General features: G+C 46.2%; 1 protein-coding gene across 2 annotated transcripts in view; it reads right to left on the bottom strand.

Moving 5' to 3' along the window:
• Positions 1–354: 354 nt before the first annotated feature.
• The window catches only part of septin12 (septin 12), a 156,915-nt gene continuing 129,887 nt past the window's right edge, over positions 355–27,382 (bottom strand). For both annotated transcript variants that reach the window (XM_084331151.1, XM_084331152.1), the window contains exons 4-10: positions 27,053–27,134; positions 25,532–25,669; positions 24,383–24,500; positions 12,115–12,210; positions 8,934–9,030; positions 7,872–7,923; positions 355–977 (exon numbers count right to left, since the gene is read on the bottom strand). In XM_084331151.1, coding sequence (XP_084187277.1) covers positions 806–977; positions 7,872–7,923; positions 8,934–9,030; positions 12,115–12,210; positions 24,383–24,500; positions 25,532–25,669; positions 27,053–27,134 — 755 coding nt within the window. In that variant the 3' untranslated portion in view covers positions 355–805. The remainder of the gene's footprint in view (positions 978–7,871; positions 7,924–8,933; positions 9,031–12,114; positions 12,211–24,382; positions 24,501–25,531; positions 25,670–27,052; positions 27,135–27,382) is intronic.

The following is a 27,382-nucleotide window of genomic DNA, read 5'->3' as shown; positions in this document are numbered from 1 at the left end:
TACAGCTTGATAAACATTGTGCAGCGTTGCTATGCGACCCAAATGAAAAAAGCAGCCCGGGCGGATCGGTAGTCACACAGGCTCTGGTACTCAGGACTATCATAGTATGAACACAGGCTCTGGTACTCAGGACTATCATAGTATGAACACAGGCTCTGGTACTCAGGACTATCATAGTATGAACACAGGCTCTGGTACTCAGGACTATCATAGTATGAACACAGGCTCTGGGTTCAGCGCTGAGAGCCTCGTCCTGTTTTGTCCACTGACTGACGGTGGAATGAGGTGTGATTCCAGCGCTGAGACGTTGTCAGGGAAACCAAGCTGCGATGAGTTCCCCCTATTACCACCGTGTTGAAACGTGTGTCCACCCCCCCCCCCCCCACCTCCTCCTCCTCCCCCGGGCTCTGTGTGGGTAGCTCTCCTTCCGGGAAATATATATACGTACTCATTTCTCAAAAATATATCCATATATGTATGACGCTTAAATGAATTTCTTATAGTGTCTTTAGTAAAAACTCAATCGAATTTTTTTTTTAAAGGGAAAGAAAATCCACATGTTGTCCCCAGGAAACAGCGACAACAAAAACAACAACAACAACTCTCTTTATACTTTTCTTTGTTATCTCTTTCTCTTTCTGATCAGAGGACAAGGGAACGTGGTTCCTACTGCAGTCACAGGAAGTGGAAGGTGTGCAGAGCGGGGGGGGGGGGGGAGGGGGGGGGGGGGCGGGCGGAGGGAACACTGGGTGGGCCACCGCACCCCCCCCACCCCCCCACCACCACCATCATCCCTGGGGTCCAATCAGAGGTGGCTCTCTGCGTCGCTCTTGTCACAGGTCCCGTTCTCCAGCAGGGGGCGGAGGAGGGGAGCCAGTTCGTTGTCACCGCTGGCGTTGCTGGCGTTGAGGCGCCCCTCGCGGTACGACTCGTAGTGGATGTCGTGGGTCACGTCCTTCAGGTCCTGCAGGTGAGACCTGGCGGGGGACAAACAGAGGGGTTTGTTTACGTCCCTTTCGGGGGCCCTAGGAACAAGAACATCTTGCTGTAGCCATTTCTATTCCCACACATAGAGCCAGCTTGGCACCTGATTAATAGCCCGCTAGTTAAACCCCATGAATCTGTCCACACACTGCTGCCACTTGGACGCACTGCCTGGACTCTCTCTGGGCCTCCTCTCCCTCGAGTCCCGCTGAGCAGGAAGTCACCTGCTGCTGGGGAAAGAGACAGAGACCAGAGCGGGGACCCCGGACCATGGCTTTAATCTATTCAGTGTGTATCGGCTCAGTGAATCAGCGACAGTCACTCCTACTTTCAGGGCGAGATCGCAAGGGCAGTCCCCCCGCCCCCCCCCCCCCCCGCGCGGTGCTGACAGATCTCACTCTCTTTCGGACACATCCCTGAACTCTGACCTTTGGCCTGAGGTCACTCTTAGGGAGGCATTTGACCTGGGTGACCTGAAGCAGCCCCTGGAGCTCTGTCATTAAGCTCCTCTCATCCTGTTCCTTCTGTGACGTGTCCCGTGTGTGTGTGTGTGTGTGTATGTGTGTGTGTGTGTGTGTGTGTGTGTGTGTGTGTGTGTGTGTGTGTGCGCACACGTGCGTCCCAAGGGCAATGACGCACCCCTGTGACATTTATGGTCATTACATGACTGTCAACTCTATTGTCCGACTGCTACTATTACTGCTACAGCTAGTATTACTATTACTACTGCTACTACTACTACTACTACTACTATTCCTCACCTTGCTCCAATCATACCTCTCATACAGGCACCAATTCATCTCCATCAACAACTGCAAATCCCCCACTGCCCCCATCACTCATGGTGTCCCCCAAGGCTCAGTACTTGGTCCCCTGCTCTTCATCCTCTACATCCTTCCACTTGGTCTGATTCTCCGCCAACATGGCCTCCGTTTTCATTGTTATGCAGACGACACTCAGCTCTACCTCTCCACCAAGACTATCACTCCAGCCACTCTCTCCACCCTCACCACCTGCCTCACAGACATCAAAACATGGTGCAAAATAACTTTCTCAAACTAAACTGCAATAAATCAGAAATCATCATTATCGGTCCAAAATCCCTCACCAGCCACACCCAGGATTTCTCCCTAAATATTGATGGTTCCATTGTCACCCCCTCCACTCACGTCCGTAACCTTGGCATCATCCTGGACTCCACTCTTTCTTTCCTCCCCCATGTGAACCACATAACCAAAACGGCCTTCTACCACCTCCGGAACATTGCTCGTCTCCGCCCCTCCCTATCACTCTCCGCTGCTGAAACACTGGTTCATGCATTCATATCATCAAGACTGGACTACTGTAACAGCATCCTCTACGGCTCACCAAACACTATCCTCAATAAACTCCAATATGTCCAAAACTCTGCTGCCCGCATGCTCACCTCCACCCGTCGCTCTGATCACATCACCCCTGTCCTCCACGACCTCCACTGGCTTCCAATCAAATACAGGATACATTTTAAAATACTACTCATCACATTTAAAGCCCTCAACAACCTTGCCCCTCCCTACCTGTCCGACCTCCTCCACCGTCACATGCCCACCCGTCGCCTTAGGTCTGCAGATGCCAACCTCCTAACACCTCCCACGACCAGGCTCCGGACCTGGGGCGACAGGGCCTTTGCTGCTGCTGCCCCCTCTCTCTGGAATGCCCTCCCCAGCCATATCCGTGATGCAAACACCCTGACATCTTTTAAATCAGCCCTCAAAACTCACCTTTTCAATCTTGCTTTTGACCTCTAATTCTGTCAGTTTTATTTTATTTTGTCATGTATTATTTTTGTTCTGTTTTTGTTCTGTTTTTTTGTTTTGCCATAGTTTTGTCTCTTCTACCCATGTAAAGCGTCTTTGAGCACCTGGAAAAGCGCTATATAAAATAGATGTATTATTATTATTACTACTACTACTACTAGTAGATACTTCTTCTTTAAACAAGTCAAGAAGAAACATCACAATAAGTCAAGAACAAAACAAGAACACCATAAGGTCCAAAAAATATAAAATAAATGCAAAATTTTTAATAAATGCAACACTCCCAGACATACCCCACGCGAAGGTAAGGAAAAACTCACTAATACCTAGCAATAGGAGGGGGTTAGAGAGTTCCCATGTTTGTAGTGGGCGGAGATGGAGCAAGAAATACAAGTAGTGAGCATATGCATACATGGTGACAGTAGAATCATAGTATATAAGAAAATTGTGAAGACAGAGACAGAGGTTAAAAGGTTCTCCTATGTCTGCAGAAAAGCAGACAAGGGAGCAAATAGACATCCTAACTAAACTAGACAGATTAATCTAAGGGTCAGTCCCCGACCAGGTGAGATCAGGGTAGGTTGAAGGAGAGAGAGAAAAGATGGGTCTTAAGCAGGGATTTAAAAGCTTCGACAGAGCAGGCGCCCCTGACGACGGCAGGTAATTTGTTCCACGGGTAGGGAGCGCGGTAGACAAAGGCTCTGTGGCCGGCGGATTTCTTTTTAACCCTAGGAATCGATAGAAGCCCTGCATTTTGTGAGTGCAGAGCACGAGCGGGCGAGTATCGGGAGATGAGATCGGATAGATAGAGCGGTGCAAGCCCATTTAAAATTTTGTAGGTGAGGAGTAGCACTTTAAAGTCAGATCGGGCTTGAATAGGAAGCCAGTGTAGGGTGGACAAAACTGGTGTGATGTGATCACATTTTCTAGTTTTAGTTAGTATCCGTGCAGCCGCATTTTGCACGAGATGAAGATTTTTGATGCTTGACTTAGGTAGGCCTGAAAAAAGTGCATTACAGTAGTCTAGACGTGATGAGACAAAAGCATGAATTAGGGTTTCAGCATCAGCCAGAGTTAAAATGGGGCGAATTTTTGCGATATTACGAAGATGGAAGAAGGCAATTTTGGTGAAATTGTTTATGTGCATTAAATGAGAGGGAGGAATAAAAAATTACTCAAGAGGTTTTTTATGGTGGAGCTCTGGGATACATGACAAGTATCAAAGTTGAGGGAGATGTCCTGAAACAGGCCTCTGTGGTTTGGGGGGCCAACAATTAACATCTCAGATTTATCTGCATTAAGGAGTAGAAAGTTTTGCGACATCCATTTTTTTACGGCAAGCAGGCAAGCCTCAATATTTTGTAATTGGGAGGAATCATTTGGCTTAATAGGTATATATAATTGGGTGTCATCAGCGTAAAAATGAAAGTTTATGCCAAATTTGCGTATGATATTGCCGAGGGGTAGCATGTAAATCGAAAATAGCAAAGGGCCCAGGACAGAGCAAGTGCGTGACCCCGAATGCCAACATGATTCTCAAGTCGACCTAGAAGAATCGAATGATCGATAGTATCAAAGGCTGCACTGAGATCAAGCAATAAGAGCACAGAAGTTAGGTTTGAGTCAAGAGAGAGCAGTAAGTCATTTGTGACTTTGGTAACCGCCGTTTCGGTGGAGTGTAAGGCTCTAAGCCAGATTGAAAAGATTCATTAAGATTATGGTTTGATAGATGGTCAGTAAGTTGCGTTGCGACAATCCGTTCTAATATTTTGGATAGGAACGGAAGATTGGAGATGGGTCTGTAATTTTTTAAGATTAGAGGGTCGATGTTCGGTTTTTTAAGTAGTGGTTTAATGACGGCTGATTTAAAGGCCAGGGGCACCACGCCAGTAGACAGGGAGGTGTTGAAGATATTGAGTAGGGCAGGGCCTAGAGTTGGGAAGTTTTTTGACGAGAGTTGCTGGAAGAGGGTCAAACAGACAGGTTGAGGGTTTAGCCGTGCCAACCAATTTAGAGAGGGCACTAAGTGAGACGTTTTCAAGGCGGCATAGCGTATGGCTGGATTCAAAGTCAGGGGGAGAGCCCATCAGAGGTTGGGAGGGACTCTGATTGTTGAGTAAGCCAACAATTTCATCTCTTATGAGATACATTTTCTTGGTAAAGAATTTAATGAATTCGTTAGCCGAGAACGCATGGTTTAGGGCATTTGGTTGTTTCTGAGTACGTTTTGCAACTGTGTCAAACAGAAACTTTGAGTTGTTTTTGTTTTCATTAATGAGCCTGGAAAAATATGAGGTTTTGGCAAGTGAGAGTGCCTTTTTGTAGTTACGTAAACTATCATTCCAGGCAAGGCGGAATACTTCGAGTTTGGTCGAACGCCATTTATGTTCAAGTTTGCGACATGCCTTTTTAAAAGAGCGAGTTTCCTCCGTAAACCAGGGAGTTTGTTTTTGCGGAGCACGTTTAATTTTAGGATTAAGGGGAGCGACAATGTCGAGCGTGCTACGAAGGGCGGCGTTAAGTTTGTCTGTAAAGAGATCAAGGGGGCCAGAGTAAGAGAGGAAGGGAGAGAGGGTGGTAGGCAGTTAACTAGAATTGGGACAGTTGAGGCATTAATACGACGGCTCATGTAGGATTCTACACTGTAGTACTGCTACTACTACTGCTGCTACTACTACTATTACTACTACTACTACTACTACTACCATTACTACTACCATTACTACTACTACTACCGCCACCACCACCACACACAATTTAAAATTTCCCATCTGAAGCAGTGTCCCATTACACACAAACACACACACACACCAGGGCTCCAGACTAACTTTTTTCACCACCGTCCCAGAACCGTCCCGAAATACAATTTTAACCGTCCCAAAGTGAATGTAACCGTCCCAAAAATACCAGTGCATACATTTTTTTTTTTTTTTTTTTTTTTATTAAATTATATAAATTATACTTTTTTTTTTTTTATACAGCTACTGTTTTATATATACTGTTTTTTAGTAATAACTAGAAAGTAATGGTATTTATTCAACAACAGGTGATTGATTATGATACTAATACAAATCTATACGGGGCTGCAGCACTGCAGATATACCCTACTCCAACGATCCACACGGACATTACACGGTGTTGCACTCGTTACCAAGTGGCTCTGCAGATATACCCTACTCGGCTACAAGGCTCCGTTGGAGAGGATGTTGTGATTTTTGCACAATAAATATTCAACATTCTCTTTTGAGACTCCGCCTCGAGTCAGACTCTTATCATTTGGCACTAAAAGCTAAACATTGTCACCGATATGGCTGTCCGCAACATGTCATTAATTGTGTACGCGAGGTGGTTCAGTGACGACGCTAACATGAGCTAGGTTAGCTAGCATGTAGCTGCAGTACTGTACCGGAGGAGAGGTGGGTAGGAAGTAACTTGATGCTGGATGAGCGTATTGCTGCGTTGGGAGGCGGAGATAGTCATTGGATTTGGCAAATCACGCTACGTTTAGACTTCAGTGAACTTAGTCAGCACGAGACATTAACCATTTGACAGCAATATATGCGCGCACTGACAGTCGTCCAATTGACATTTCCTGTGAAAAAAAAATCCTCTCCGTCCCGGATGCGTCCCAGCAAAGATTTCTGTTCGTCCCAATTCAATATTTGATTGTCCCCGGGACGGCGGGACATCGTTAGTCTCGAGCCCTGACACACACACACACACACACACACACACACACACACACACACACACACACACACACACACACACACACACACACAATAATCTCATCGCCATTCCAGTTATCCACAGCGATCGTGCCTCCGACGTTATTGGGCATTGCTCTTCAACGGGCGGGCGGGGTCAGTTGTCCAAGCCATCCCTATAAGCGTGTGTTTTGCCGGAGTGTTTAGGACCCGCCCCCACGCCGCAGCTCGGTATAGAAAATAAACGAACCCTGGTCTAACCGGGTGCATTACTGGCCGAAGGCGTTAGTGGGCGGTATAATACCGTCTGCCAGCTTAGACACACTCAGAACAGTATGCACAAGGTGCCCCGCTGAATTATGAATGGATATAGATAATAAAAGAAATACAGTGACAGAAACGTAGATCTACGTTTCCGGCACTCAACGATCGGACGACAGAACCGTAGATCTACGTGAACGGCACTGAAAGTGTTAATGGAGAGAATGGGGAAGATAGAGAGGGGGGAGGGAGAGAGAAAGAGATAGAGGAGAGGAGGAGAGGACAGGATGAGAGAAGGAGAGGAGAGGACATGAGGAGAGAAGGGGAGTACAGGAGGAGAGTACAGGAGGAGAGAAGGGGAGTATGTAGGACAGAAGGAGAGGACATGAGGAGAGAAGGAGAGGAGAGAAGGGGAGTACAGGAGGAGAGTACAGGAGAGAAGGGGAGTATGTAGGACAGAAGGAGAGGGCAGGAGGAGAGGACATGAGGAGAGAAGGAGGACATGAGGAGAGAAGGGGAGGAGAGGAGAGTTAGGAGAGAGAAAGGAAGAAGCTCAACGGCACTCGAATTAACTTTTAAACTGTTTTATATCCTGTAAAATATATGTTGTAAATAGCTTTTAAAGAATAGGTTCACTATTTTTCAACCCAGACCATATTAAATGCTTTTCCCCAAATATTTATATTCCTCACTGATATCTTTAGCATTGAGAAATGTACCACTGCAGCAATGGTTTAGGCCTTCAAACACCATGATAATCTACTTTTCAAACACCATGATAAATCTAAGTTTCAAACACCATGATAAATCCACTTTTCAAACACCATGATAATTTACTTTTCAAACACCATGATCATTTACTTTTCAAACACCATACTAAATCTACTTTTCAAACACCATGACAATGAGGTGAAATAAACATTTGAAAGGTGTATTGTTCCCTGTGTTTTTATCATAGAGGTGTGGTTATACTATTAATCTGGATTGTCTATGTTATTCTAATGTTAATCTTAATCAAGGATGAAGACTATTTCAACATACATGAGTGACGCATCATAGCTTTTTGCTCACGGATGGTGACACACAGTAGGTGACACACACACACACACACACACCAACTCACCTGATCAGTAGATCTCTCAAGTTGGAGAACTCACAGTGTGCCACATTTTCAACTGTGGACAGAGGAAACAGGGTTAGTCTCACCACACACTATACATGAGCACTCTGCGTCTGTGGTGTCTTATTCCTGCCACTAGATGGCGCCATAAGTCAAATTATGGGGACAGAAGGTGAGCACAATACTTTGCACAGTCAATAATAATTTGAATAGTGGTAAAGATGATAGTTATCATGATCATCATCATCTATAATCTGATCCTTACCATCACCATTCTAGAGGTCAGTGTATTTTGGCCCTGTAGTGACTGTATTCAGTCCAGAGATACGATTTGAAGTAATGGGATTTTCTTTGAAAAGTACTTAGAAAAACGATTCTCTATGATTCTCAGTGTCTCTCTCTCTCTCTCTCTCTCTCTCTCTCTCTCTCTCTCTCTCTCTCTCTCTCTCTCTCTCTCTCTCTCTCTCTCTCTCTCTCTCTCTCTCTCTCTCTCTCAATTCAATTCAATTCAAATGGCTTTATTGGCATGACGCAACTTGTACATGTTGCCAAAGCAAATGATTAATAACATAAACATAGATTACAAAACAGATATTAATGTCATAGTACATAAAAAAATTATCATCATAAAATAAAACATAAAATATTACGGCATAAACATGTCAGGTGAGTGTCACTCACTGTCCCTCAGTCTATGGCAGGCAGCAACATAGGCTGCTGCTAGCTCACAGCTTGTTGAGTCCTCCCCTAGTAGGACTGCTAGTTTTTCTCTCTCTCTCTCTTACTTACTCTCTATGATTCTCAGTCTCTCTCTCTCTTACCTTCTATGATTCTCAGTGTCTCTCTCTCTTACTCTATGATTCTCAGTCTCTCTCTCTTACCCTCCATGATTCTCAGTGTCTCTCTCTCTCTCTCTCTCTTACCCTCTATGATTCTCAGTGTCTCTCTCTCTCTTACTCTATGATTCTCAGTGTCTCTCTCTCTTACCCTCTGATTCTCAGTCTCTCTCTCTCTCTCTCTCTTACCCTATATGGTTCTCAGTGTCTCTCTCTCTCTCTCTCTTACCCTCTATGATCCCCCACTTGGTCTTGCGTCCCAGCACCTTGTTCCCGTTGACCTGGTGCTCCTTGTCTGTCCCCACCACAGCGAAGGGGATGTTATCCTGCACACAGAGAGCAGTCAGAAGGAGGGTCACTCCCCAGGGGAGGTCTTTAAACATGTCACCCTTAAAGGCACAATCCGTGATTTATTAGATCTTAACTTTATACACATGAAAGAGTTTGACTTGTACATGACGTTTTTTGAGAGCTTTCTTAACCCTTTCACTGCAGAAGGTTAACCCTTTCACTACAGAAGGTTAACCCTTTCACTACAGAAGGTTAACATTTCACTACCACACTACAGAAGGTTAACCTTTCACTACCACACTACAGAAGGTTAACCCATTCACTAACACACTACAGAAGGTTAGCCTTTCACTACCACACTACAGAAGGTTAACCTTTCACTACATACCACACTACAGAAGGTTAACTTTTCACTACCACACTACAGAAGTTTAACCTTTCACTACCACACTACAGATGATTCACCTTTCACTACCACACTACAGAAGGTTAACCTTTCACTACCACACTACATAAGGTTAACCATTTCACTACCACACTACAGAAGTTTAACCTTTCACTACCACACTACAGAAGGTTAACCTTTCACTACCACACTACATAAGGTTAACCATTCACTACCACACTACATAAGGTTAACCATTTCACTACCACACTACAGAAGGTTAACCATTCACTACCACACTACAGAAGGTTAACCCTTTCACTAACACACTACAGAAGGTTAACCCTTTCACTACCACACCACATAAGGTTAACCTTTCACTACCACACTACAGAAGGTTAACCTTTCACTACCACACTACAGAAGGTTAACCCTTTCACTACCACACTACAGAAGGTTAACCTTTCACTACCACACTACAGAAGGTTAACCTTTCACTACCACACTACAGAAGGTTAACCCCTTCACTACCACACTACAGAAGGTTAACCTTTCACTACCACACTACATACGGTTAACCTTTCACTACCACACTACAGAAGGTTAACCCTTTCACTACCACACTACAGATGGTTAACCCTTTCACTACCACACTACAGAAGGTTAACCCCTTCACTGCCACACTACAGGTTAACCTTTCACTACCACACTACAGAAAGTTAACCTTTCACTACCACACTACAGAAGGTTAACCCTTTCACTACCACACTACAGACGGTTAACCTTTCACTACCACACTACAGACAGTTAACCCTTTCACTACCACACTACAGAAGGTTAACCTTTCACTACCACACTACAGAAGGTTAACCTTTCACTACCACACTACAGAAGGTTAACCATTTCACTACCACACTACAGAAGGTTAACCTTTCACTACCACACTACAGAAGGTTAACCCTTTCACTAACACACTACAGAAGGTTAACCCTTTCACTACCACACTACATAAGGTTAACCTTTCACTACCACACTACAGAAGGTTAACCTTTCACTACCACACTACAGAAGGTTAACCCTTTCACTACCACACTACAGATGGTTAACCCTTTCACTACCATACTACAGAAGGTTAACCCCTTCACTGCCACACTACAGGTTAACCTTTCACTACCACACTACAGAAAGTTAACCTTTCACTACCACACTACAGAAGGTTAACCCTTTCACTACCACACTACAGACGGTTAACCTTTCACTACCACACTACAGACAGTTAACCCTTTCACTACCACACTACAGAAGGTTAACCCCTTCACTACCACACTACAGAAGGTTAACCTTTCACTACCACACTACAGAAGGTTAACCTTTCACTACCACACTACAGAAGGTTAACCCTTTTACTACCACACTACAGAAGGTTAACCCTTTCACTACCACACTACAGAAGGTTAACCTTTCACTACCACACTACAGAAGGTTAACCTTTCACTACCACACTACAGAAGATTAACCCTTTCACTACCACACTACAGAAGGTTAACCTTTCACTGCCACACTACAGGTTAACCCCTTCACTGCCACACTACAGAAGGTTAACCTTTCACTACCACACTACAGAAGGTTAACCTTTCACCACCACACTACAGAAGGTTGACCCATTCACTAACACACTACAGAAGGTTAACCCTTTCACTACCACACTACATAAGGTTAACCTTTCACTACCACTACAGAAGGTTAACCTTTCACTACCACACTACAGAAGGTTAACCCTTTCACTACCACACTACAGATGGTTAACCCTTTCACTACCATACTACAGAAGGTTAACCCCTTCACTGCCACACTACAGGTTAACCTTTCACTACCACACTACAGAAAGTTAACCTTTCACTACCACACTACAGAAGGTTAACCCTTTCACTACCACACTACAGACGGTTAACCTTTCACTACCACACTACAGACAGTTAACCCTTTCACTACCACACTACAGAAGGTTAACCCCTTCACTACCACACTACAGAAGGTTAACCTTTCACTACCACACTACAGAAGGTTAACCTTTCACTACCACACTACAGAAGGTTAACCCTTTTACTAACACAATACAGAAGGTTAACCCTTTCACTACCACACTACAGAAGGTTAACCTTTCACTACCACACTACAGAAGGTTAACCTTTCACTACCACACTACAGAAGATTAACCCTTTCACTACCACACTACAGAAGGTTAACCTTTCACTGCCACACTACAGGTTAACCCCTTCACTGCCACACTACAGAAGGTTAACCTTTCACTACCACACTACAGAAGGTTAACCTTTCACCACCACACTACAGAAGGTTAACCCATTCACTACCACACTACAGAAGGTTAACCTTTCACCACCACACTACAGAAGGTTAACCCCTTTCACTACCACACTACAGAAGGTTAACTCTTTCACTACCACACTACAGAAGATTAACCCTTTCACTACCACACTACAGAAGATTAACCTTTCACTACCACACTACAGAAGGTTAACCCTTTCACCACCACACTACAGACGGTTAACCCTTTCACTACCCCACTAAAGTAAACAGCAAGCTGTCAATCATACTGTCAGTCCTTGTACCAAATGCTCAGGCAATACATAAAGAAAACCTCAATCCAACAGTCAAACACTGCGCTTTGACGGCTCTACGTGATTGGCTAACAGGAGCAGGTGGGAGGAGTTACCCTGATCCTGTCGTTGACGAGGCGGTCCTCTGCGTCCTCGTCATACTCTCTCTGTGGGTAGACATGGATCCCGTGGGCCGTCAGGTCCTGCCTTATCTGTCAAGAGGTCAGAGGTCAAGTGCTGGTCAGAGAGACAGCTTATATGTTGACACCACAGAGAGTTCTATTACCGTATTAATAATAATAATAATAATAATAATACATCTATTTTATATAGCGCTTTTCCAGGTGCTCAAAGACGCTTTACATGGGCAGGAGAGACAAACTATGGCAAAACAAAAAACAGAACAAAAATAATACATGACAAAAATAAAATAAAATAACACCGACAGAATTAGAGGTCAAAAGCAAGATTGAAAAGGTGAGTTTTGAGGGCTGATTTAAAAGATGTCAGGGTGTTTGCATCACGGATATGGCTGGGGAGGGCATTCCAGAGGGAGGGGGCAGCAGCAGCGAAGGCCCTGTCGCCCCAGGTCCGGAGCCTGGTCGTGGGAGGTGTTAGGAGGTTGGCATCTGCAGACCTAAGGCGACGGGTGGGCGTGTGACGGTGGAGGTGGTCGGACAGGTAGGGAGGGGCAAGGTTGTTGAGGGCTTTGAATGTGATGAGTAGTATTTTAAAATGTATCCTGTATTTGATTGGAAGCCAGTGGAGGTCGTGGAGGACAGGGGTGATGTGATCAGAGCGACGGGTGGAGGTGAGCATGCGGGCAGCAGAGTTTTGGACATATTGAAGTTTATTGAGGATAGTGTTTGGTGAGCCGTAGAGGATGCTGTTGCAGTAATCTAGTCGTGATGATATGAATGCATGAACCAGTGTTTCAGCAGCGGAGAGTGATAGGGAGGGGCGGAGACGAGCAATGTTCCGGAGGTGGTAGAAGGCCGATTTGGTTATGTTGTTCACATGGCGGAGGAAAGAAAGGGTGGGGTCCAGGATGATGCCAAGGTTACGGACGTGAGTGGAGGGGGTGACAATGGTACCATCAATATTTAGGGTGAAATCCTGGGTGTGGCTGGTGAGGGATTTTGGACCGATAATGATGATTTCTGATTTATTGCAGTTTAGTTTAAGAAAGTTATTTTGCATCCATGTTTTGATGTCTGTGAGGCAGGTGCTGAGGGTGGAGAGAGTGGCTGGAGTGATAGTCTTGGTGGAGAGGTAGAGCTGAGTGTCGTCTGCATAACAGTGAAAACGCAGGCCATGTTGGCGGAGAATCAGACCAAGTGGAAGGATGTAGAGGATGAAGAGCAGGGGACCAAGTACTGAGCCTTGGGGGACACCATGAGTGATGGGGGCAGTGGGGGATTTGCAGTTGTTGATAGAGATGAATTGGTGCCTGTGTGAGAGGTATGATTGGAGCAAGGTGAGGGGGATTCCGGAGATGCCAACGGAGGACTGGAGACGAGTGATGAGGATGGGGTGACTGATGGTGTCAAAAGCAGCGCTGAGGTCTAGGAGAATGAGGATGGAGAGGGAACCAGAGTCGGCAGAGAGGAGTATGTCGTTGGTGACCTTTAGAAGAGCAGTTTCGGTGCTGTGTTTGGTGCGGAATCCGGATTGAAATGTATCATAAAGGTTATTGTTGTCGAGGTAGGATTTTAATTGGGAGGCAATGGCTCGCTCAATTATTTTTGAGAGGAAGGGGAGGTTGGAAATGGGGCGGAAATTATCAAGGGTTTCAGGGTTGAGACCGGGTTTTTTTAGTAAGGGGGTGACAGAAGCAATTTTGAGGGCGGGGGGAAATAGGCCAGTGGTCAGAGAGGTGTTTACGATGGAGGTGATTAGGGGAGAAAGGGCAGGGAGACAAGCCTTGACTAGGATGGAGGGGATAGGGTCCAGGATGCAGGTAGAAGTTTTCATTGTAGAGAGAATGGAGGATAGGTCCGATGCAGTGATTTCAGTGAAGGATGTAAAAGGTGGGTTGGGCGGTGGAGAGGGGGTTGAATCCGGAGGGGAGATAGTGTTGGCAGAGGCAATTGTTAGTTGGGTGTGGATTTTGTCAATTTTTGTTTGGAGATGTGACAGATAGGAGACACATTTACTGACAGTGAAGGAACAGGAGATTGTGTCAGAGGGTTTAAGAAGTGTGTTGATGGTGGAAAACAGAGTCCTGGGGTTGTTGCTGCCAGACTGTATGATAGCGGAGTAGTGGGAGGAGCGTGCAGAGTTGAGGGCGTCTTTGTAGAGCTGTTGATGTTGTCTGTAGGCCTCTTTATGGACAGTGAGACCGGTTTTATTGGATAGCCGTTCGAGCTGGCGGCCCTTGGATTTAAGGTGGTGTAGGTGATCGGTGTACCAGGGGGCGGAGTTAGTGAAGGAGACAGACTTGGTTTTGATTGGGGCGAGCTGATTGAGACAGGAGGAGAGAGTGTTATTGTAGATGTTGACCAGGTCTGTAGGGGAGCCATGCTGTAAGAGGGAGGCATCAGGGATGGTGTCAGTCAGTAGGGAGGAGAGAGAGGAGGGGTGGATGGATTTGAGATTACGGAATGTTATGGAACGCATCTGCTTGATTGGAGGAGTAGGGATGAGAATGTCCATGGTGATAGCCAGATGATCAGAGATGGTGAGGTCGGAGCAGGTGAGATTACTGATGGAGATGCCAGATGTGCAGACCAGATCCAGTGTGTGACCTTTCTTATGAGTGGGAAAATCAACATGCTGGGTGAGATTAAAAAAGTTTAAAATGTCCAGGAATTCTGTGGCGGTTTTGGAGTCCGAAGTATCAACATGAATGTTGAAATCACCGATTAAAAGGATGGATGGAGAGATAGCACAGAATTGTGTCAGGAATTCAGACAGGTCAGAGGGGAAGGTTGGGTTTGGTTTGGGGGGCCGGTAAATGACTGCAGTGACTAGGGGTTTGGGACCAGACAGTTTAAAAGCAAGGTGTTCAAATGAGGAGGCAGCCGGGATGGTAATATTGCTTGTGTCAATGCTTCTTTTGTGGAATGTGGCTATTCCACCTCCACGCCTGTGGAGGCGTGGTTTGACCATGTAGGAGTAGCCGTCAGGGGTGGTCTGATTAAGAAAATAATAATCCAGGGGTTTTTGCCATGTTTCCGTTAAGCAAAGAAAGTCCAGGTTATTGTCAATAATGAATTCATTGAGTAGAGGGGCTTTATCTTTATTTAGTGATCGGGTGTTAAACAGAGCAAATTTGAGATGTGGTTGGATTTGGTCAGACTGGTGTGCTTTGGGAAGGGGGCGGAGGCAGACAGAACGCACATGTGGGTTGTTTTGATGACGTAATGTTGTTGAGGAAATGCGCTGGGGAGACCAGAGCGCGGGGATGTGATTGGAGTCAGACCGGGAGTAAACAAACTTTCTCCGGGAGGATCGGTGGATGTAGCGAGGGCGATGCAGGAGTCCAAGTGTTTTGATGACTGAGAGGCACGGAGGAGCGCTGACATTATTGAGTTGGAGTAGTTGTGAAGCGGAGTATTTCAGAGACATGCCAGCTGGGAAGGATGTAATGTTGAATCCGTTGTCAGTCGGTCGCCAATGACTTGATGACCAGAGAAGACATGCCAGACAAAACGAGATGGTCCACAGCATGATAGAAGATCCGTGATAGTGGTAGAGACGTTTGTCGCTGCTACTCAACAGAGAGGAGACAGTGGAGTTAGCTGGAGATGTTAGCTTCCAACAGCTAACTGGAGGGTGGCTAGCTGACAGCTAGCCTGAGGAGGCAGCAATCCCAGTCAACGAAGACTAACCACACTGTGCCAGTTGTCAGGTTGTCCAGGAAATAAACCTTGTAGTCACAGTATGGAGCAGCGGAACAGTGACGAAAAACGAATCCTTGAAAACAGCAGGGAGCTGGCTACCGTTGGAGATACCGGTAGGAAGCTGCAGGCTAACAGTGCGACAGGTGAGTCCAAACAGTTCGGTGGAAATCCAAACAGAAAACAGGAGAATGTTTAAATAATGAATTGACTGAAAAGTAGAGATTGTTTGTAGAGACAAGCAAACTTTGCAGGTAGAAAGTAGATAAACTAAACAGATAGACTATAAAACTAAGTTTCAGATGGAGAAGCGGCGAAAAAAACAGCGCCTGCGTCCTCTCACACCGGAAATAGTAGCATACTACATTGTATATATTGTATATAAATATATATATATATATTGTGGCAGATATCATCCGTTTATGTCTCTGAAAACACCCTTTACGTGTGGATGAAAGGCTCAATCGTGGAATAAAATGTGCGTTTGGCAAAAGATCCAGATACGTGGGGACATGGCCTCATTTAGGGAGTTGATTAGGACTGATGGAATACACCTGTGCACCACGTGATCACCCACATCCCACACACACACAGAGACACCCAGACCCATAGCTTAAAGCCTGAGGAGAGACAGAGAAAGGTTGAGTGGAGGTGAGGAAGGAGCAGAGAGCAGAGAGAGAGTGTGATACGGAGTTTGTGAGGTGAGAGGTAGTTGAAAGGAGAGGTAAAAGCGAGAAGGTGTTCGTGGTACTGGACCCTGGACTGGCTGAGATCTGTGAATCTGACCCTGGACCGGAAGACAAACCCTGAGTATTGAACATTCCCTTTTTGTACGAGAGCCTGATACGTGTTTTGACCCTGGACTGTTATTCAACTACTCTATTGCCCATCGGACTTTGTGCTATTAATCAATAAATATATTTTATTTATTGAAATTGTGCTTGTATGGAACTTGGATTTGTTTGTTTTGAACCGTGTCGAGCCTGAACACCACCAGGCTCGTCACAATATATATATATATATATATATATATATATATATATATATATATATATATATATATATATATATATATATACTGTATATTGTATATACATATATTTATTGGCCACAAATTACACCTGAAAAGATGAAAAGTGCTTGCATTTGCACTTATCACTTACTTTGACTTGAGGTTATGGCAAAGAAGGATTGGATTTAGATACTTAAGTATATTTTCTGTGATGTCATCGGGCATTTTGACTCATCCCTGACATTTTGTAGATGAAACAATTAGGCCATAAGGTGAAGCCTGAAAAGTGTCTAGAAAATGATTTTCGTTCCCACGTCTGGGAACTACATTCTGAATGCATTTTTCCATATACAATGCCATCATGGACATTGGGTTAAAAGTTCTCCGCAAGATATCCTGCCGATTTTTGTACGTAAACATCTGAGTCAAATATTGGTGCATTAGTGTATACTTGAATGTGAATTTATACCATGATGTGCAGCAAATTTGTATCAGAAACGCTTTACCTTCCCAACCTGCAATATTAAAGATGCTGGTACAATTTTCTAAAGATTGAGGTTGTACACGTAAAACAGTTCAGTGGATAGTATAATGAGAAAAATAATAGACCCACACACTTTTGATCAAGATGGTTAATCAATCAAAACACTACACCATCCCCTTCATTTGGAATAATGTCAAAAGATTGACAAATCAATACGTTGCTCATTAACCTTTTTATTTTCCATTTACAAACAAAATAGAATGCAGGTATAAAAATACAAACAAACCACACTATACCTACTGTATAACCCTAATCCGCTCACCATATACATCCCAACCCCAGTCCACACCCTCATCCACCACCACACTTCCCAGGCAACACTGATGTTAATCATCCTCACCACTATCATCTGAGTCATCATCCCATGTAGCCCTATCCTCAGGCCTTGGTTACACTGGGGGAAAACAGCAACGTTGTATTTTCGAATTATTTCGTTTGCATGTCCAAGTTAAAAGGCAACACCGTTTTAGCTGGCATTTTCGTTTTTCCGAGCGGCAACGCTCAAAGGGGGTTTTCGTTCTCAAAACACCCTTGGAACGGTGGCATGTAAACTGCGCAAGCCAGATACGGAGCCGTTCACGCCCAACGCCTATGCGTACTAGACACCGACGTCCGCGTGCCCTTGATATGACAGATGATGATGATGATATCACAGAACGCTGCTAGAACAAGACACAAATATTATTGCTCAAGATGTAAAATACGCATAAAAGATATCCACTTATATTATTCTGAGAAGATAATTCATCTGTATCGCAACCGAGTCACGGATTTTGTCGAGGCAGGTAACATTATGTCGGGAAAATGGTGTATTTTTCACTAGGCTTAAGTCAAAAACACACGGCAGGCCACGGATAATAAACTATCAATTTATATGGAATTCGTTAAACGTATCTGTTGTCTTACTTATTATTAAACGTATGATTTATTTCTCCCAAATGAAGGAAAAGTCCGTCTCCGTCACAAGCGTAATGTAGGATAGACCGATAGACCTGTAGCTCTCTCCCCAACGACACGGACACAGGTCGGTTCTTTATAAACGGGCGTTTATTATCTTGGGCTCATCGTCACAACTCCTCGTCCCTCTCACGCCGTGAGAACTATATTTATTGAATGAACACAGTACCTGGCTGGTACCTGTCATCACCGGTGGGGATGAGGAGTTTCATACCCGCCTCTGTTCTCCCCGACTCCACAGAGGAGTGGTAAACCCCCGCAGCCTCAGGCCTCTGTTCTCCCCGACTCCACAGAGGAGTGGTAAACCCCCGCAGCCTCAGGCCTCTGTTCTCCCCGACTCCACAGAGGAGTGGTAAACCCCCGCAGCCTCAGGCCTCTGTTCCCCCCGACTCCACAGAGGAGTGGCAAACCCCCCCAGCCTCAGGCCTCTGTTCTCCCCGACTCCACACAGAGGAGTGGTAAACCCCCGCAGCCTCAGGCCTCTGTTCTCCCCGACTCCACACAGAGGAGTGGTAAACCCCTGCAGCCTCAGGCCTCTGTTCTCCCCGACTCCACAGAGGAGTGGTAAACCCCCGCAGCCTCAGGCCTCTGTTCTCCCCGACTCCACAGAGGAGTGGTAAACCCCCGCAGCCTCAGGCCTCTGTTCTCCCCGACTCCACAGAGGAGTGGTAAACCCCCGCAGCCTCAGGCCTCTGTTCTCCCCGACTCCACAGAGGAGTGGTAAACCCCCGCAGCCTCAGGCCTCTGGCCCTCGGCAGGTCCCCGCCAGGATATCCCTGGTAAATGCTAGCTCGCTAGCAAATAAGACTTTTATCTTGAACGACTTCTTCATCACCCGTAACTTGGATTTCTTGTGCATCACAGAGACTTGGCAGAGCGTTGGTGAGTCAAGCTCTTTTTCTGAACTCTTGCCGCCTGCGTGTACGTATTTTATCGCTCCGCGGACGACTGGCCGAGGAGGGGGAATTGCAACCGTGTACAAGCAAAACTTTGACTGTAAACAACTGTCATCGGTCTCATTCTCCAGCTTCGAGCTGAATATGTTTGAACTGGGTCGCTATCACTCTGTACTGTGCGCGGTGATATACCGACCCCCAAAATACAATAAGCACTTCATCACTGACTTCTCTGATTTCTTGGCTGAAATGATGCCTAAATATGACATGCACGTCACACGCGCGCTCTGTGCTCTCTCTCTCTGTCTGGCTTGTGCACGCGACAAATACCTCCCGCGCATACAGGAGACAAACGACGTCTAACCTGACTACATAAACGCAACGTTCAGAAAAGTGAAATGAAGCGTTATTGTTTTCCCTTTAATGTAACCGCAGCCTCAGTTTCCTTCGAAACATTTGCACAGTTTTAGCATTGACATATAGATCTGTACATGGCAGTTTTGCAGACACACAGGAACATCTTCCTGTCTCACATTTGCCTTGTGGACTACCTGCAACACACTATCAGGGGCTGGATTTGTAGTCATCCAGGTCACTGTTAACTCCCCATCCTCGATGTGCCACCCATTGCCAACGGGTGAAGGGGCACACATTACAGCTTTCAATGAATGTCTCATTATAGCTGCTTGGTCATTTATCCTTTTGCAGTGTTGGTACAAGGTGTCACTTTGTCTGGGGCATAGGGAGTTCTGGCAAAGCCGATGACGCCATGCAGAATGCTTTATATCTTGCATCATTCACATTCTTAGCTGATGGCTGGCCATACAGGTGGCACACATATTGCTAAGACCATCAAAGGTAGACTGGTCTAGGGTAAAACTGCTACCCAGTTCTGTAAATGCAGTCAGGTACTCCTTTTTCTCACACGCAACAGAAAATGTTTCCCTCTTGCCCTTGCCAAGTCAAGTCAAGTCAAGTCAAGAGTTTTAATTGTCACGGCATACAGGTATACAATGAAATGCGGGTGGTCTTGCCCGCAACGATGTGCAATACAGTGGTACATATAATAGAATCAAAAGAAGAAAACAACATTGTGCAGTAACAGGTAACAGGTAACATGGAGTGACATCTCGGTATCTGTACATAGTTATTTACAGAGCATATGGGACATGCTAGTTAGCTTTGGTAGTGCAATACACTGTTCCTGTTATTCTAATTTAAAGTGTCCTTTCCTTTGGCCATAAGTGTGCGTGTGTGCGACATGAGTGTGTGCCCGCTCATGTTAAAGTGTTAAGTGGCTGCTCGTGTGTGAGCGTGCACAGTGTGCGTGTCGTGTGTGTGTTCATGTGTGCTTGTGTGTGGACAGTTCAATGTTCTGAGCACTCAATGTTCATTGTTCATGGCTCTGATGGCCTGGGGGAAGAAGCTGAGCCTAAGCCGCTCTGTCCTAGTAGCTGGGGTTCGCAGGCGTCTGCCTGACCTCAGCAGCTGAAACAGGCTGTTATTGGGGTGGTGAGGGTCTTTCATTATCCTGCAGGCTCTGGATTTGTACCTCTTGTTGTATAGAACCTGCAGGGGGGGTAGTGCAATACCCGTGGTACGCTCGGCTGAGCGCACCACTCTCTGTAGGGCCTTCTTGTCCTGTGCCGTGCTGTTTCCATACCAGGCAGTGATGTTTCCGGTCAGGATGCTCTCTACAGCTCCTGAGTAGAAGGACTGGAGTATCTTTCCCGATACTCTGAACTTCCTTAACTGTCTCAGGTGGTAGAGACGCTGTTTCGCCTTCTTTACTACTGTGTCTATGTGTGTTGACCATGTCAGGTCCTCTGAGATGTGGACCCCCAGGTACTTGAAGCTGCTCACCCTGTCCACGGTAGCCCCGTTAATCATCAGTGGTGTGTGCGTCTCCTGCTGTCCTCTCCTATAATCCACGATCAGCTCCTTGGTTTTACCAATGTTCAGGAGCAGGCTGTTGTCCTGGCACCAGCGTTCCAGTACCTCAACCTCCTCCCGGTAGGCCTTCTCGTCGTTGTCCGAGATCAGCCCCACCACCACTGTGTCGACCGCAAACTTCACTATGGAGTTGGAGCTGAACTTGGCCACACAGTCGTGTGTGTAGAGTGAGTACAGCAGGGGGCTCAGAACACAGCCCTGGGGGGACCCGATGCTCAGGGTGATGGTGTTGGAGGTCTGACCCCCCACCCTGACCGCCTGGGGTCTTTCGCTCAGAAAGTCCAGTACCCAGGCGCTCAGGGCGGAGCTCAGACCCAGCTCGATCAGCTTGTCCACCAGTCTGGTGGGGACTATGGTGTTGAACGCTGAGCTGTAGTCAATGAACAACAGTCTCACATAGCCCCCCTTCTGACGGTCAAGGAAGGCCATGAAAGGCACTAGTAGAGTCACAACCTGAGAAGGTATGGATCCCAATAAGTGCTGAACACACATTGGTGCCAAGGGCTGATGACACCTTAGCTATGTCAATGATCCTTGTTCTGTTGCCAACTCCTGTGAAAAAATACAATCTACATGGCAGTTCTGCCTGCAGACTTGCAGCAATCACTGCCACATCTGTATCAGGGCTCTTGATGACTACAGTTTGATATATGTGTGCAGCATGTTGTGCGTGTATAAACACCCTGGTGTCACGTTCCTCATGGTCACATGTTAGATCATCAACGGCACAGAGAGTTTGTGAACCATGTGTTACAGTCACACAGTGACACAGCTTTCCATGTGCTGTGTACAAGCTGATATCCCTGCCCACAATGGTGAGATCAGCATCTCTAGAGAGCAGAGCTACATAAACATCACTGTAAAACAATACAACTAGATGGCATATTACATACAGTATCTGAAGAAAACTAGAATGCTCGTTATGTAAATGATAAAAACACAGCTAAACTGTCTCTCAGCACAGCATCAAATAGTGTATCTTTCATATTAGTGTAACTAGGCTTATTTTTCATACCTGCAGACAAGGGTTCTGCCAGTGATAGGTGGTCCCTCTTGCCTTTCACAGTTGCATACTTGTAAATGTTCTTGCAGATTATGCACAAGACTGGAAGTAATAATAATAATAATAATAATAATAATAATAATAATAATAATAATAATAATAATAATAATAATAATAATAATAATAATAATAATAGAGAACCATGTTCTGTAAGCTCAGACCCTACATCCACATCTTGAGCTGCAGAACATGTTGTGGCCCATTTCTCAGCTGTGTTTTTTGTCGATAAAACGCCTCTATAGCAAGTAGCATGAAAACCAGCATCTCCAGGAACATTGGCAAACTCGATCTCTAAACAATGTTTGTATGTGGCGGCTAGGTGGTGTAGTGGGCAAGGCACTCGCCACCAGTGTGGAGACGCTAGGATTCGCGTGTTCGAATCCAGCTCTCCACATTGTTTTCAGTTTAGCTGGTCGTCCGCAGTAATACACATTGGCCGTATTACGGGGAGGGAAAACTGAAGGGTGGGGATCGAACGTTGTGAACAAGCGACTCCTACAAGTCGGTTGGTGCGCCTGCGCAGTGGAATCAGGAAGTGTCGGGGGCAGCGTGAGCCTCCCACGCGTTACTCCTCGACACTGAAAGATCGAGCTGCGCAGGTGAAAAGATGCGACTGCTGTTACCTCAAGTACTGGAGGGGACTTGTGCTATGTATGACTTAGTCCACATTGCAGCCGGCTTGTGGGAGGCAAGAAACAGCGTTCGTGACAGGGGAGGGTTGAATTGGATGATACGAAATTGGGATGGGAGAAAATATAGAAAAAGGGGAGAAAAAGTGGATCAAAAAACAATGTTTGTATGTCTCCACAATGGTAAGATTCTCACCGGGCAAGTTAAGCCACCGTGTCTGTGTAACATATTGTACACTTTCTTTCTGAACGGACGTGAGATGCATTTAAAATTGTTTAGAAACCTTTTTGCGAACTTTGTACCCTGTGGATGCCATGCTAGACTGTTTACACACATTTGTTGTCGTCCGTAACGTGGCAACAAAGCGGCTGCTATTGGTCGAGCGCAAGACACGTGACAGAACTCGCATCACTTACATCAAATATAACTACGTGAAGACCAAGTATCCGTTCGCGACTTTAAAATTATAATTGCGCAAAACCGGCAGGATTGTAGATGGAGAACTTTTTTTATTCCTAAATCTACACCAATAGATCTTTCACCCAGAGTGACACATTCGAGGTGGGAACGGGATGAAACGATATCGGGGTTCACCTTATGGCCTGAATAGCAACACCTTGTCTTATAGGGACTGCTACCTTATCATTTCACTGAGCTGTAATTAACACAGCACCTTGTCTTATAGGGACTGCTGCCTTATCATCTCACTGATCTGTAATTAACACAACACCTTGTCTTATAGGGACTGCTACCTTATCATTTCAGAGCTGTAATTAACACAACACCTTGTCTTATAGGGACTGTTACCTTATCAACACAACGCCTTGTCTTATAGGGACTGTTACCTTATCATCTCACTGATCTGTAATTAACACAACACCTTGTCATCTCACTGAGCTGTAATTAACACAACACCTTGTCTTATAGGGACTGTTACCTTATCATCTCACTGAGCTGTAATTAACACAACACCTTGTCTTATAGGGACTGCTACCTTATCATTTCAGAGCTGTAATTAACACAACACCTTGTCTTATAGGGACTGTTACCTTATCATCTCACTGAGCTGTAATTAACACAACACCTTGTCTTATAGGGACTGTTACCTTATCATTTCATTAAGCTGTAATTAACACAACACCTTGTCTTATAGGGACTGTTACCTTATCATTTCATTAAGCTGTAATTAACACAACACCTTGTCTTATAGGGACTGTTACCTTATCATTTCATTAAGCTGTAATTAACACAACACCTTGTCTTATAGGGACTGTTACCTTATCATTTCATTAAGCTGTAATTAACACAACACCTTGTCTTATAGGGACTGTTACCTTATCATCTCACTGAGCTGTAATTAACACAACACCTTGTCTTATAGGGACTGGCACCTTAGCATCTCACTGAGCTGTAATTAACACAACACCTTGTCTTATAGGGACTGTTACCTTATCATCTCACTGAGCTGTAATTAACACAAGACTCACCCTCTGTTTGAACTCCAGCCTCTCCTCGAGGGTCAGGGTGTCGGCCTTGGCGATGACAGGAACGATGCTGACGATCCTCCCTAACCTCTTCATGAACTCAATGTCAATGGGGCGCAACCTGGACACACACACACACACACACACACACACACACACACACACACACGCAGAGAGGGAGAGAGAGAGGGCAGATATGAAAAAGGAAGTGATGTGTTCTGCCTAACGACAGGGATCAGCCGCCTAGCGACAGGGGTCAGCCGCCTAGCGACAGGGGTCAGCCGCCTAGCGACAGGGGTCAGCCGCCTAGCGACAGGGATCAGCCGCCTAGCGACAGGGGTCAGCCGCCTAGCGACAGGGGTCAGCCGCCTAGCGACAGGGGTCAGCCGCCTAGCGACAGGGGTCAGCCGCCTAGCGACAGGGGTCAGCCGCCTAGCGACAGGGGTCAGCCGCCTAGCGACAGGGATCAGCCGCCTAGCGACAGGGGTCAGCCGCCTAGCGACAGGGGTCAGCCTGTTGTTCTGGTCGCTGCGGCGCTGGGAAGCAGAACTTAGCGTTCGTTAGCAGTACGTTGGGAGGAAGTCAATGGGAGGGGTTTTCAGTCACGTGTTTCAAGCTCCTTGACTTCCACTAGCATTGCTTTTATTTTTTTCTACTTTTTCTCCCCATTTTTCAATTTTTCTCCCATCCCAATTTTTCCGTATTATCCAATTCTACCCTTCCCTGTCTCGAACGTTGTTAGACCATGCCTCCCACTGGTCGGCTGCAATGTGGACCAAGCCTTGCATCACGTGTCCCCTCCGGTACACGAGGAGGCAGCCGTAGCACCGTAGCACCCACCGGCTTTCCCACCCCCTAATACTGCCAATTGTATTAGTATGAACGACCAGCCAAGCCGGAAGCAACGCAGAGAGCTGGGCTCGAACCCAGCATATCCTGCGTTAGTGGCGAGCACCTTGCCCACTGCGCCACTTAGCCGCCCACTAGCATTGCTAACAAATTCTAAAACATTGCTGGTTCCAAGTTTCAAGTTTTGTTTTATTTGTCACATATAAGGTACAAAACACATTATAGTGAGATGTAAGTAGCGGGCAGGAAGTAGACTCATCAGTGGCCTGTGGCCGGCAGGAAGTAGACAGGAAGTAGACTCACCAGTGGCCTGTGGCCGGCAGGAAGTAGACGCAGCAGTGGACGCGAGTGTCGGGGATCCGCCTCTTCCTGTGGACGTGCAGCTCCTCCTTCAAGTACTTCTCGTACTGCTCATTTACATACTTCACTATCGGCTCCCAGCTGAGAGAGGAGGAGGAGGGAGAGGAGGAGGGAGAGGGAGAGGGAGAGGAGGAGGAGGAGGGGGAGGGGAGGAAGAGGGGGAGGAGGAAGAGGAGGGGGGGAGGAGGGAGAGGAAGAGGAGGGAGAGAAGGAGGGGGAGGAGGAGGAGGGGGGGGAGGAGGAGGAAGAGGGGGAGGAGGAGGAAGAGGAGGAGGGAGAGGAGGAAGAGCAGGAGGAGGAGGAGCAGGAGGAGGAGGAGGGAGAGGAGGGAGAGGAGGGGGGGGAGGAGGGGGAGGAGCAGAAGGAGGAGGGGGAGGAGGAGGAGATGGTTTGGTTTCAGGGACCCAACAATGGATTGAGGGCCACTCGAGAAAAAACACAAAATAATTCCAAATTGCTTGCTAACATCCCTGCAATGACATTTGCTCTAAGTGTCCTGTTCGCGTTTTCCTTAATGATAAGCAAGCAGTGCAAGAATGCGGAAGCATTCTACCGTAGTGTCGTGCGGTAATGCGCCTTTCATTTTCCGCCGCCCAGCGCCCGTGCGTGCACCGGCGGCGGCGTGCTCGCTCAGGTGCGTGCGTGCGCCGGCGTGCTCGCGCGAGGTGCCCGCGCATGCGCATGAGATCCCGCCTTGGTTCGACACGAGCGGAGCTCAATATATATAAGTCACCGCCCCTTATTCAGTATCTAGAAATAGCTCAATTGGCAAGACTACATGGCTGTGGATCCTATGGCTCGTTTGCTGGCGAGTTCGAATCCTATCGAATATTTTTTTTTTAACGTGATTTTTTTTTTTAACATGTATTCTTTCGCCGGTTAAGGTTAGGCATGGTTAAGGTTAAGGTTAAGGTTAGGCATTGTTTCGGAGTTGGTTAAGGTTAGAACGGTTAAGTTTAGGCGCTGTTAAGGAGCTGGTTAAGGTTAGAGTTTGTCAAAGAGAATGGCAATATAATTTCTATGGTTAAGGTTAGGCATGGTTAAGGTTAAGGTTAAGGTTAGGCATTGTTTCGGAGTTGGTTAAGGTTAGAACGGTTAAGTTTAGGCGCTGTTAAGGAGCTGGTTAAGGTTAGAGTTTGTCAAAGAGAATGGCAATAGACAGCCTATTTCCGCGCGACAGCTCCCAAAGCGGGCCTGAAAAGAAAGGCGCTTTACCGTAGTGGCGTGCGGTGACGAATGCTTCCGCATTTTTGCACTGCTTGCTTATCATTAAGGTAGACGCGTCCTGTTCTTACATTAAAGAGAACCACTGTTAACGAGCAAATCTATCTCTGCCTCTGGTTATTCACTCCACAACTGGGACCTTACCTGCTCCGTCGTAACAGACCAGGGTGAGACCACCTCAAACGGGTGGACCAGGGTCCACTCCCCAACCCCCCCACCTCCCCCTCTCCCAAACCTTACCAGTTCTGGTTGTTGATCTGGTCTCCGAAGCCTGGGGTGTCAATCACTGTCAGCTTCATCTTTACCCCCTTCTCCTCAATCACTAGAGAGAGAGAGAGAGAGAGAGAGAGAGAGAGAGAGAGAGAGAGAGAGAGAGGAGAGAGAGAGAGAGAGAGAGATAGAGAGAGAGAGAGAGAGAGAGAGAGAGAGAGAGAGACTTTTAACACACGTAATGTACTCAAATATACTTTCAGTATGGAAAGATATAATAATTTGCGACTTGGGCAACTTGACAACAAAAACTAGCTGTTTCTTGTCAGGCTATTAGCAAACAGGAAGTCAACTGTATTC

Source organism: Notolepis coatsorum (genome assembly GCF_963971535.1).
Source record: "Notolepis coatsorum genome assembly, chromosome: 15".
Lineage (NCBI taxonomy): Eukaryota > Metazoa > Chordata > Actinopteri > Aulopiformes > Paralepididae > Notolepis > Notolepis coatsorum.
The sequence above is the reverse complement of the archived record's forward strand: the minus strand, read 5'-3'. Positions and strand labels throughout refer to the sequence as shown.